General features: G+C 43.6%; 1 protein-coding gene across 3 annotated transcripts in view; it reads left to right on the top strand.

Moving 5' to 3' along the window:
• The first annotated feature begins 1,014 nt into the window (after window positions 1-1,014).
• The window catches only part of rftn2 (raftlin family member 2), a 112,669-nt gene continuing 101,452 nt past the window's right edge, over window positions 1,015-12,231 (top strand). The window contains exons 1-2 of one of the 3 annotated variants that reach the window (XM_068034601.1): window positions 1,015-1,112; window positions 1,542-1,691. In XM_068034601.1, the coding sequence (XP_067890702.1) occupies window positions 1,550-1,691 (142 nt within the window). In that variant the 5' untranslated portion in view covers window positions 1,015-1,112; window positions 1,542-1,549. Of the gene's footprint in view, window positions 1,113-1,541; window positions 1,692-12,231 lie in introns of those variants that run through there. The other 2 variants (XM_068034602.1, XM_068034599.1) reach the window with 2 other exon arrangements.

Here is a 12,231-nt window from a genome sequence, read left to right as displayed (position 1 = left end):
TTCAAAAAGCTCAACACCATCCAGGACAAAGCGGCCGAATCGACTAGCCTTAAACATTCACTCCCTCCACCAGAGGCACACCTTGTCTACAGTGTGCACTATTTACAAGGTGCACTGCAGCAACTCGCCAATGCTCCTTCAATAGCCCCTTCCAAACCTACGACCTCTACCACCTAGAAGAACAAGGGCAGCAGGCGATGGGAGCACCACCACCTACAGGTTCCCCTCCAAGTCACACACCATCCTGAGTTGGAACTATTTCGCTACTCCTTCATCGTCACTCGGTCAAAATTCTGGAACTCCCTCCCTAACAGCACTGTGGGTGTACCTGCACCACATGGACTGCAACGGTTCAAGAAGGCAGCTCACCACCACCTTCTCAAGGGCAATTAGGGATGGATAAATTGCCAGCAATGCCCACATCCCGCGAATGAATTAAAAAAAAGTCTACTATAATATTGTAATATTTGCATATACTGCAGGTTATTTTAAATTCCACATGTATTTTTAAAATCCTTGCCCTCTGCATGGAGGAAATAATTCTGTTTGCAATGATTAAGGAATTTCATCAACATGTATTTTTCTTCACGTAATTTCCTGATTTATGAAAAATACAAAAGGTACAAATACTGTAATCCCGAAGGTTTTTTTTATTTGAATTCATTGCAGCATTGTCAGAAAGCTTGATGACTTCTATAGTTCAATCTGCCTAATCCACTATTTTTAAGTTTAGCCAGGAAGTTCTTCCTGTAAAACCATGACAAAACTATTAATAATATTTTCTTACTGTTTTAATAGTCTTTTATCAGTTTGTTCTTATCGTACATGGCAAATTAGTTTCCTGAAACAAACTCTTGATTTGATGTGGTTTTCCAAGTATCCAGGAACTATGCTCCAATCTGCAAATGAATGATTTCAGCAGAATCCAAACCTCTCAGTGTGTTAACCATTCCTCTCAGATGCCAGAAACAGTTTCCTCTCAGGGATTTTACTTCCTTTCTGGAAATGATTTTAGTCTACAACCATTTTGGAGCTTTCTACTTCAGACGGGGTTTCTATTTGCTGTTTGGACAGCCATCTGACTGGTTCCAGAGCACTTCTTCTCATCGCAGGTAATTCCTTCCAAGTTTCATTCTTGCCTTTTGTTTACTTGTTAATTACCCAGTTTAAGTCTGTCGGGGGGGAAGAAAACTTGTGTCCACTACTACACTATTAAGGGCCTTAGTCCAGACTGACGTGGCATGAAAGGCTGTGATAAAGTGGAGCTGTTTGTGTGCAGCATTAATGATTGTAGCTAACTTTTTACTCCATACATATGGGGTTTGTGTTTCAAATGCAGAAAATGCAAAACGTGACATATGGCTTTAAAAAATACATAGAGGAACAGTTCTCCTGTTTTTGAGAGTTCAGGGGCCCAGTTTCACTTTTAACTGATTTCAGGATTTATAGAAGCCAGAAGGCATAACAGAAATTATAACTGCCCTTTGTTGAAATCAGAGTCACAGAACTCATGAGTAGTTCTTGAATCTGTCTATTTGCAGATCCTGCCATGGGTTGTGGGCTACGAAAGCTGGAAGATTCTGATGATAGTAGCCCTGGCAAAATATTTTCTACTCTAAAGAGACCACAAGTGGAAACAAAGACTGATATTTCATATGAATATCTTTTGCTGGATTTCACTTTGGACATTGGTGAGTCTCTTTTGCTTTGTTGTTGTTTCTGTTTGAAACCCGGTTGTTGTTAATAGTGCAGAATTAGAAGATCTTTTAATAGTCACTTTGATTTTAAAAAGCCAGATAGCTGTTTAAACAATTGTTTATACACATCACAGCCAATAGTCTTCAAATTAATCAAGTACATAATTGTTCCATAGCACTAACATTTAACACCTCCAGAAGTGTAAGGAAAGCAATTGTGATTGAAGTCTGTTTAATTTAAACAAAGCAACTTCAGAAAAGGTTCCAAAGTCAACCACTTACTTCAGTTTCATGAAGTAAGAATTCATGCATATCATCAATTGAATGTCTGTGCTGAGTGTGCCATTATGTTTCTGTTTACAATACAGGAGCCTTCTGCCCAGGGTGCAGACTACTTGAAGTTAGCACCTCAGCTTAAACTGGGTTGTTTGCTGTTCCCAAGTCAAATAAACACCCCCAGCTGGCAGCAATCTTGAAATAGAGCAGCCAGTGTCTGTTGGTGCTTCAAATTCTGACAGAAAGCTAAAACAATTAGCTCATAATCTTTTGAAAAATTTCCAGTCACTCTGTAGTAACCAGCTCAGTGTACTTAATCAGATTGTTGTTATATTTGTTAAAATAATATGGTGTGTTTAGTGAACACTATATGATTGAAGATAGTAGAATGAAAGTTAATGCTGCTGAATTTTTCTCCCGTTTGATATTTTTTCTGTCTCCTCCTCCTCCTGCCTGTTTCTGAAAGTGTTCACTCCATGCTGGTCTATGGTTTCATTGGTGCCGAATTGACTATTTTTCACAGGTGAACTTATGCAATGACAGGCAGCATTCTTTTCAGCTGTACAGTTCATTACAGCTGAGCTGATTTCACACAACATCCATATATAAAAGCACTTTGTAGTACGGAGTCACTGTAGTAATTAGGAGGGATCATCCTGACTGGATTACCCTTGTCCACTTGAAGAGCACTGAAAGCAATTGTTCCAATGCCATTGAACCGTTGGCAATTGGCATCGGAACCCTTTAACTGAGGACAAACCAAGAATTGGATTTAGAGCCAGGATGGCTCAGAAACTTTACCCCTGAGACCTTAAGGGAGCCCCGTTCCTGTTACTTGCGTTCCTCAGCCTTAAAAATGTTTTTCTTTTAAAGCATGAGTAGAAATTGAATCTATCAGTGTGTTTGACCTCCGTATTATAATCTAGAATGACCTCCACCTCTTAGTGTTTAAGTTGAGCAGGGGGAGATTCCTTCGGAATGGAAACTATATACGTTGTGTCAGCTTGTCTTCAGTTTTGCAGCATCATAGTCTCAACTTGGTGCAGGTTCTTAATTTCTTTTCCAGAGACATTAGCAGTAGGCACGTTCACTTGCTTTCACAGAAAAAGTCTGTAGGTTCCAAAAGTCTCTGAACAAGAAGGATTTGTTAAAGAAAATAGAAAATGCTTGAAATACACAGCAGCACTGGCAGAATCTGTGAAGAGAAAAAAACAGATGTACGTTTTAGACATAAACCTTTTATCAGAACTACAGACTCGGTGATAAAGTTGTTTTAATAGGTCTGAACAAAATAAAGGGAAGGCCGAAAAGAACAGGTAAAAGTCAAATATCATAAATGCTGACTTCTATCACTTAAAGGAGTTAATGGACTGGATTTTTCTTTGTATACCACCCAAAATCATAGGAAAAAAGGAAAATCAGGTATGGTGGCCTATAGCCACATCCCCACCTCCACAAGTACACCAATAAATTTCCCTTTCTCACCACAGCACGGACAAAAGCCTCACAATGCTTTAATAAAAGCAAAATACTGCAGATGCTGGAAATCTGAAATAAAAACAAGAAATGCTGGAAATACTCAGCAGGTCTGGCAGCATCTGTGGAGAGAGAAGCAGAGTTAACGTTTCAGGGCAGTGACCCTTCTTCAGAACCCCTCACAATGCTTTCCTGTCCTGATCCATTTAAATGATAGCCAGAGATGAAGAGTGCCTCGTAGTGGGCTTCCCTCCCTCACTTCGCTATTCTCTTACCTTTTTTGGGAGGTTGGTCAGCTCATGAAAAGCCTCATAAAAGTTTAAAAATTTTATTTGAGGCTGTTTTTCCCTTTGCCTGTGCCTTTGACATTTTGCTCCTTTACAGCGGCAGGCTCCCTCTTAGTGATAAGGCAGGCACCAAGAGGCAGCTCTATGTGCGCAACGAGCCATGGCTCAGGATAAAAGGTTGGTATCCTATCAGGGTTGGAGCAGAGGGTTGTGACCCTCCACTGCAGGCAAACCCATACTGGAGGAAAATCCAGCCCAACAGACATCTGAAAAGGTGGAAATGCCGAGAATTGGTGGATGATAAATAAAGTTTATCTGAGGGAGACAATAAAAACCCATTAAAAGAATGAAAAGCACAAGATGTAGGAGCAGGAGTAGGCCATTCGGCCCATGCCTGCTCCACCATCAGTAAGATCATTGCTGATCTTCTACCGCAGCTACACCTTCCCATGCTATCCCCTATCCCTTGATTCCCTTAGCATTGAAAAATTTGCCAATCTCTGACTTGAGTATACTTAACAACTGTGCATCCACAGCTCTCTTCAGTAGAATGAAGAAACTTCTCATTGCAGTCCTAAATAGTTGACCCCTCTTAATCTGAGTCTGTGACCCCCAGTTCTAGACTTCCCAACCAAGGGAAACATCCTCCCAGCATCTACCCTGTCAAGCCACTTAAGAATTTTATATGTTTCAATGAGATTACCTCTCATTCATCTATGCTCTAGGAATATAAAAATTTGCATTTATATAGTTCCTTTCATGACCACAGGACATCCCACAGCACTTTTCAGTCAATTAAGTACTTTTGAAGTGACTTCACTGTTGTAATGTAGAAAAGACAGAAGCCAATCTTTTGCACAGCAAGCTCATGCAAACAGAAAAGTGATAATGACCAGATAATCTGTTTTTATGATGTTGATTGAGGGATAAATATTGGCTAGAGCACCTGGGATAACTCGCCTTCTTCAAAATAATGCCACGGGATCTTTTACGTCCACATGAGAGGGCAGACTGCGCCTCGGTTTAACATCTCATCCAAAAGACAGCACCTGTGACAGTGCAGCACTCCCTCAGGACTGCAGTAGATTTTTGTGCTCAAGTCTTAGAGTGGAACTTGAGCCTTCTGTCTCAGAGGCAAGAGAGCTACCAACTGAACCACAGCTGACACTCTATGCAGACCTAGCTTACTCAATCTCCCCCCAGGACAATTCCGTCAACCTAGAAATCCGTCTAGTGAATCTTCACAGTCCCTCAAACGCAAGTATATCCTTTCTTAGTTCAGGAGACCAAAACTATACACAGTTACAGGTGTTTTCACCAAGGTCCTATATAACTGAGTAAGACCAATTCATTCTTATACTCCAATTCTTTGGTAATAAAGGCTAACATACTATTTGCTTTCCTAATTGCTTGCTATATCTGCATGTTAACTTTCTGTGATTCATGTACAAGGACACCCAGATACCTCTGAATACCAATATTTTCCAGTATCTCACCATTTCAAAAATATTCTGCTTTTCTATTTTACCTACCTGCAATCTTATTGCCTAATCACTTAACCAATATAAATTCTTTTCCCACCTAATTTTTGATCATTAGCAAGCTTGGATACATTTGGCTCAACATCTAAGTCATTGATATAGATTGCAAATAGCTGAGGCCCAAGCAATGATCCTTGCGATACCCCACTTGTTACAGCCTGCCAACTCAAAAAATGACCAATTTATTCCTACTCCCTGTTTTCTGCTGTTAATCCGTCCATGCTGATATATTACCCCTAATCCCATGAGCCCTAATTTTGTATAATAATCTCTTGTGCAGCACCTTATCGAATGCTTTTTGAAAATCCAAATACACTACATCCACAGGTTCCCCAATATCTACCCTGCTAGTTAACCTCAAATAACTCTTAACAGGTTTATCAAGCATTTCTCTTTCATGAATCCGTGTTGACTCTACCAAGTGTGCTGTTATGACATCCCCAATAATATATTCTGGATTTTCTCTATTACTGATATCAGGCTAACTAGCCCGTGGTTATCTGTTTTCTCTCTCCTTCCTTTCTTGAATACTGGAGTTACGTTTGCTACCTTCCAAGCCATGCGGACTGTTGCAGAATGTAGGGAATTCTGGAGATCAAAATCAGTGCTTCTACTATTTCTGTAGCCACTTCATTTAAAACACGAGGGTGTAAGCCATCAGGTCCATGGACTTGGTCAGTTCTTAGTCCCATTAATTTCTTCAGTACTATTTCTTTACTAATACTAATATCCTTAAGTCCCCCATTTCCAGCAGACCCTGGCTCCCCATTACTTTTAGAATGTTTTTTTCTGTCTTTTACTGTGGAAACAGATACAAGGTAATTGTTTAAACAATTCCTTATTGCCCGTTATAATTTCTCCTGTTCTCAATGCTGCATATGGACATGGGCTGCTTCAGTATCTGAGGAGTCACAATTGGTGCTGAACATTGGGCAATCATCAGCAAACATCCCCACTTCTGACCTTGTGATAGAGGGAAGGTCATTGATGAAGCAGCTGAAGATGGTTGAGCCTAGGACACTACCCTGAGGAACTCCTGCAGTGATATCCTGGGACTGAGATGATAGACCTGCAACAACCACAGATGGATGCAAATGCTTTAGCCTTGTCTTTTGCATTGATGTGCTGGGTTCCCCCATCGTTGAGGATGGGGATATTTGTGGAGCCTCCTGTTAGTTGTTTAATTGTCCACCACCGTTCACGACTGGATGTGGCAGGACTGCAGAGTTTAGATCTGATCTCTTGTGGGGGAGACTGGAATAGGGGACTACTCCTAATGGGCTACTCCTGCTCCTGAGTTCTATGTTCCTATGTTCAATCCAATGCTGCCTTGATGTCAAGGGCAATTACTCTCACTTCACCTCTGGAATTCAGCTCTTTAGTCCATGTTTCGACCAAGGCTGTAATGAGCTCTGAAGCCAAATGGTCTTGGTGGAACCCAAACTGAGCATCGCTGAGCAGGTTATTGTTGAGTAAGTGCTGCTTGATAGAACTGTCGACGACCCCTTCCACCCGTTTACTGATTGGGCAGTAATTTTCCAAATTGGATTTTCCTGCTTTTTGTGGACAGGACATACCCGGGCAATTTTCCTCTTTCTTGGGTAGATGCCAGTGTTGTACCAACACTAGAACAGCTTAGCCAGTGGCACATCTAGTTCTGGAGCACATGTTCAGCACAATAGCTGGGTGTTGTCAGGGCCTATAGTCTTTGCTGTATCCTGTGTGTTCAGCTGTTTCTTGATACCATGTGGAGTGAATAAACTTGGCTGAAGAATAGCTTCTGGTATTGGAGGGATCTCATGAGGCTGAGATGGATCATGCACTCAGGACTTCTGGCTGAAAATGTTTGCAAATGCTTCAACTTTGTCTTTTGCAATCACATGCTTGGCTCTCTCATCATTGTGGATGGGGATGTTCATGGAGCATCCTCCTCCCGTTAGTTATTTAATTGTCCACCACAGTTCACAACTGGATGTGGTGGCACAGCAGAGTTTGACGTGATCCATTGGTTGTGGGTTGTGGGCTCTGTGTATAGCTGCTTCCACTGTTTAGCATGCATGTAGGCCTGAGTTGGAGCTTCACCAGGTCGACATCTCATTTTTAGATATGCCTGGTGCTGCTCCTGATCATGCTCTCCTACACTCTGTGTTGAACCAGGTTTGGTCCCATGGCTTGCATTAGTGACAGAGTGAGGGATATGCCGGGACATGAGGTTACAGATTGTGGTGGAATATGCTTCTGCTGCTACTGATGGCCCACAGAGCCTCATGGATGCCCTGTTTTGATCTGTTCTGAATCTATCCCATTTAGCACAATGGAGCGTGTCCAATGGTGGAAGATGTTCTCAGTGTGAAAACAAATAAAGATAAAATTGCAAATGCAGGAAATCCAAATAAATCCAGTATAGGCAGGACTCACAGCAGGTCCATCAGCATCTATAAAGAGAAACCATGCCCGAAAACCTGGATCCTCTTAAGCTTTCGTAAGGGTAATGGCTGAGCAGGCTCGAAGGGCTGAATGGCCTACTCCTCCTAGTTCTTGTGTAAAGCAGCACCAATTAAAATATACAGGGAAGTAATCGTGAGCCTTTTCTACCATTGGTGAGCCAAGGTAAACATAAGTGTGAATCAGAAAAAAGGCTACAACATTGTAACCCCAATTCTGTGCACCTTGTTGCAGAAAGCCAGTTGCTGAAGGATATAACTGGAGCCAATCTTTATACAGGTTTATAAGCATTCTTTTACACAGTTACAGATTACAAACAAACACCAACAATCACAGTTTAAGTCAGTGTCTCTATATAGGGCACAAGTGAATCTAGTTAATGTCCAGCACCTGCCTACAATTAAACATAACAAAAATACAATTAACAGAGAGAACAAAGTACTGTAATAGGCTCAGGCCTGGGCACTGATGCCCTACAGATTCGAGACCAGTAATCCATTCTTGGTCACCAGCCCCAAGAGTTGCATACGGACCCTCTGCCTTCTTCCCATTGAGTAGAAGAAGGGGAAGACGCAGTCCAGGTCCTGGAGGAACCAGATTCCCAACATCATGAATGTGCAGGTCCTTCAGCTCGCCCATCTTCTCTTCATATACCTTCCACAGGACTGGGTCCTTGACATCTTCAGTGAGATGGGATTCCAGGTCGAGCACCTCCCATTCTAATTGCTCGAGAACTGTAAAGGCGGTCGATTCTGGACCTTTCTCCTCCAGACCTCATGGAAGTAAAAGCAGTGTGGAGATTTTGCCAGACGTCCACCAAGTTGTAGGACTCAACCAAATCCCTCACCCCTCCATTACTACCAGGCTGTGCAAAGTACCGAAGCGGTTCCTTGTCTCAACAGTATAGTTGAAACCCCCACGAAGATAATGCACTCACCAGCATCAATGAAGTCAAGATGAGTGAACGTTATTTCAAAGTGCTAGCTTGCATGCCAACCTGAGGAGTAAACACCCTGCCTGAATTAGAGGCCATGTGGCTCATGTAGCCCCATCCTTGCCACTCCAGGAGCCACGTGGCCTTTTCTCCCAGAATGGCGTGGGTTTCCTGCAGGAAGCACGCTCCCCAAGGGAACAGACCTCCCTTGCTTAAGGAGCGAGAAGTTGAGAAATCTGTGCCTTTCTGCTGCTGTTGATGTTGAGGCTGGCTATGGCTGGCTTCATGGCAAGAGTATTGTGCAACCCCACCTATACTTATGATCCTCCACTCTCTCAGCAGCCCAGTGAGGAACACCTTCAGCTGGCGCAGCTTATGTTGGCTCACATCCCTGCTCGTGCCCGCGGTCTTTACAGCGAAGCAGATAAACCTGACGAGCAGCGGCAATTCCAACCACTGGTCGCAGGACGCCTGGACCTTGTCATGGTGACCCAAGCTATTGGCCAGGAATTCCCAGAGTTCTGCAAGAGTGTGTGACTCGGTAGGAAGCACCAAGGCGTCCACTGACGATGGACTCCAAATCATTCCTGGTGCCCTCCACTGAGCCACCGTCCTCCTCCGGGTTGTTCAGCTTTAACAACCAAGCCACCCACTGCACAAGGTGCAGTGGGCAGTCTAGGAGCACCAGGCAGCCCTTCCTCTGCCACCATCCCAACCCCAAGGTTGACAGCAGAGGGACCCTCCCTGGGCTGCTGTGCAAGGTCTGGGCCCGAGGGCAGCTGCTCCACCTCAGGCACCCAGCTATCCCCTCCCCCAGTTGTGAAGGTTAGGGAGGAGGAGCTCACCCGGGATAAAGGGCGGGATGTTTGAAATGACAATCCGTTGCACAGTGGCTTCAAGAGGGTCCACCGGCAGGAAGTTCCCGCCCATTGTGAGCCCGCTTTCAAGGGTCAGGTGCACGACCTGCTCGGTCTTCAGAAAGAACACCACCTTCCCACCTTTTCAAGGCAGCTACGATGGATGAAGGGTTGACAACCTCAGGCATAGTTTTGACACACGCCTCAATCATCATATTTGGGTGAGTGTAGCTCTTCACCCCATGCTTTTTAGTAATTAGTGTAAATGGTGATGGAGCTGCAGGAGCAGCGGGAGAAGCAGAGGCAGCCACTCTACATAGGTCCTTGCAGATCCCGCCACCAGCAAAGATGGAGTCGCCATTGAAGCTTGCAAGCTACACCCTCCCAAAGCCTGATGTTCCTGATGACAGCCTTCATCTGCACAGAAGGGCACTGATAAGATTGGGATGGGACAGTGGCTTCCTCCCTTCTGTACAGTTCTAAAATATAACAATATATCGTGAGGAGACCGAAAGTCAGTTAACACATTATGCTCAGATCCAACACAGCCATAGGGAGGCCATGTATATTTTTACAACCACTTACATACATACATACATACGAATTAGGAGCAGAAGTATGCCATTTGGCCTCTATTTTGCTCATTATGTGGTCCATTGTTTTGCTACATCTTTTAAGTGGGAGACTACAGTATCTAGATTGTGAAATTCAGTTTAACAACTAACACTGCCATTTTGTTGCTAGCTATATGGAAGACAAATCTTCTTCTGCTTAGGCAGTCCCTCGGCAACGAGGATGACTTTCTTCCACTCCACTCCAAGGCAGCATGCATAGGATTACATAGAAATTACAACACAGAAACAGCTTGTGTTGGTATCCTCCATATAAGTAGTAGATAGGCCCTGCTCCCATTACTTTTATCTCCCTTTCCTCCAACCATCTATCTGAACTATTAAATGTTGACAGAGTCTTTGCTTCAGTCACTAATTCCAGTTGTGCATTCCACAGTCTCTCAATCCTCTGTGTAAAGTTTTTCTTGCACTCAGTCCTCCATCTCATATTTAATCTGATATCTATGTATCTCATTCGAGACCCCTCAATCACTGACAATTCGGTTTCTATCTAATCTTCCCATTTCTTCATAAATTTGGATACCTCTATCAAATAACCCTTCTAATCTCCTCTCTGCTAACAAAAGCAGCTCCAATTTTTCGCCTTTGTATTTCTATTTCTTCATATCAGGCAACAATTGTGGAGATGTTTAAAGGGTATTTTCCTGCAGTAAACAGAGTAATAACTATTGAACTTCTACAACATAAGATTGGCCAAGTTTGAATATGAGTTTAGGAACAACCCAATATTTATTTTCCAGCGAAACTGCCAAATTAGAAGCTTTTAAATAAAATTTAATTTTAAAGAATCAAGGGCCAGATTTTTAACGCCTACTGGGGGGCGGGAGCAGGTGCAATTACAATTTGATGATCGCGATCTCAGAGGTCAGCACCGTGTCTTGCCATCTGCAGAACGCAAAACCATTTTTAAGGGGATACCATAAGGGAGGGAACGGCAAGCCCACATGCCTCCAATTAATTTTTTCAGGTTGTTTTTCTTCAGGTTTGCACTTGCTGATGTTCCTTATTCAGTATATTCACACCTAATCTGTACTAATGCTTTGTCTTTCAACACACCATTAACATATTGTTTGCCTTTGCTCCGTGACCTTTTGGTCAGCTATGTGGCCTGGTCCAATCTGCACCTTCTCCTTTGTTATCTCTTGCCCAACCCCCACCTCACTTGTTTATAATCTGTGACTTTTCTAATATTTGTCAGTTCCGAAGAAGGGTCACTGACCCGAAACGTTAACTCTGCTTCTCTTTCCACAGATGCTGCCAGACCTGCTGAGTGAATCCAGCATTTCTTGTTTTTGTTTCAGATTTCCAGCATCCGCAGTATTTTGCTTTTATATTATTGCCTCCAATTAATTGCCTGCTGAGCTAATTAACAGGCTTGTCAGCAGCACACTTGGGATTTTCAAAGGAAGGACATGGGGAGAACGCCATGTCTGGAGCACGGCAGATTTAGAAGATGTGAACAATGCAGAGGGCCATGAATGCTATGGGATGGGCTGATTAACATAATGCAGAGGTCCAAAATAAAGCTCAGCTGCTCCAAAAAGCACCACAGAGTAGCCATTGCTAGAACTGTGAGACTTGCTTTTCTCAGGTGGTGTGTGGCAGGAATCTGGAGAGGACACAAGCCCACTGTCATCACTTGGGGTTGGCAGGGAAAGGCCTGGTGAACGCACAAAGCCCAGCTGAGGGAGTTCAGATTGGAACAGGCTACTCTGACATTGGACAGAGCAGCCAGGATGAATTTCAGCAGATGCAACCTCCTGGACAGCAGGAGGCCAGAGGTGCATAGTGGTGGGCTGCAAGGTGAAGAAGGCACTACCCAAGACATCGGGTCTGCCACCCAAGAGTCAACTACCAGCAAATGACAGAGCCAGTGCCGTAGGAAGCTGTATCTATCCAGGCAGATGGTCTCGGACATTTGTGCTCTGATCCACAATTACCCAAGGCTTCACGGCCCCCTTGGCAGTCCCTTATCTGTAGCCATCAAGGTCACCGTCGCCCTGATTTTCTATGCAACCAGGTTGTTCCAGGGATCAACTGCGGACCTAGGGCATCTCGCAGTCAGCAGATCATCACGCCATCAGAC

This window comes from Heterodontus francisci, chromosome 7, assembly GCF_036365525.1.
Source record: "Heterodontus francisci isolate sHetFra1 chromosome 7, sHetFra1.hap1, whole genome shotgun sequence".
NCBI classification, from domain to species: Eukaryota; Metazoa; Chordata; class Chondrichthyes; order Heterodontiformes; family Heterodontidae; genus Heterodontus; species Heterodontus francisci.
Note: the sequence above shows the minus strand (reverse complement) of the source record. Positions and strands in the feature narration are given on the sequence as shown.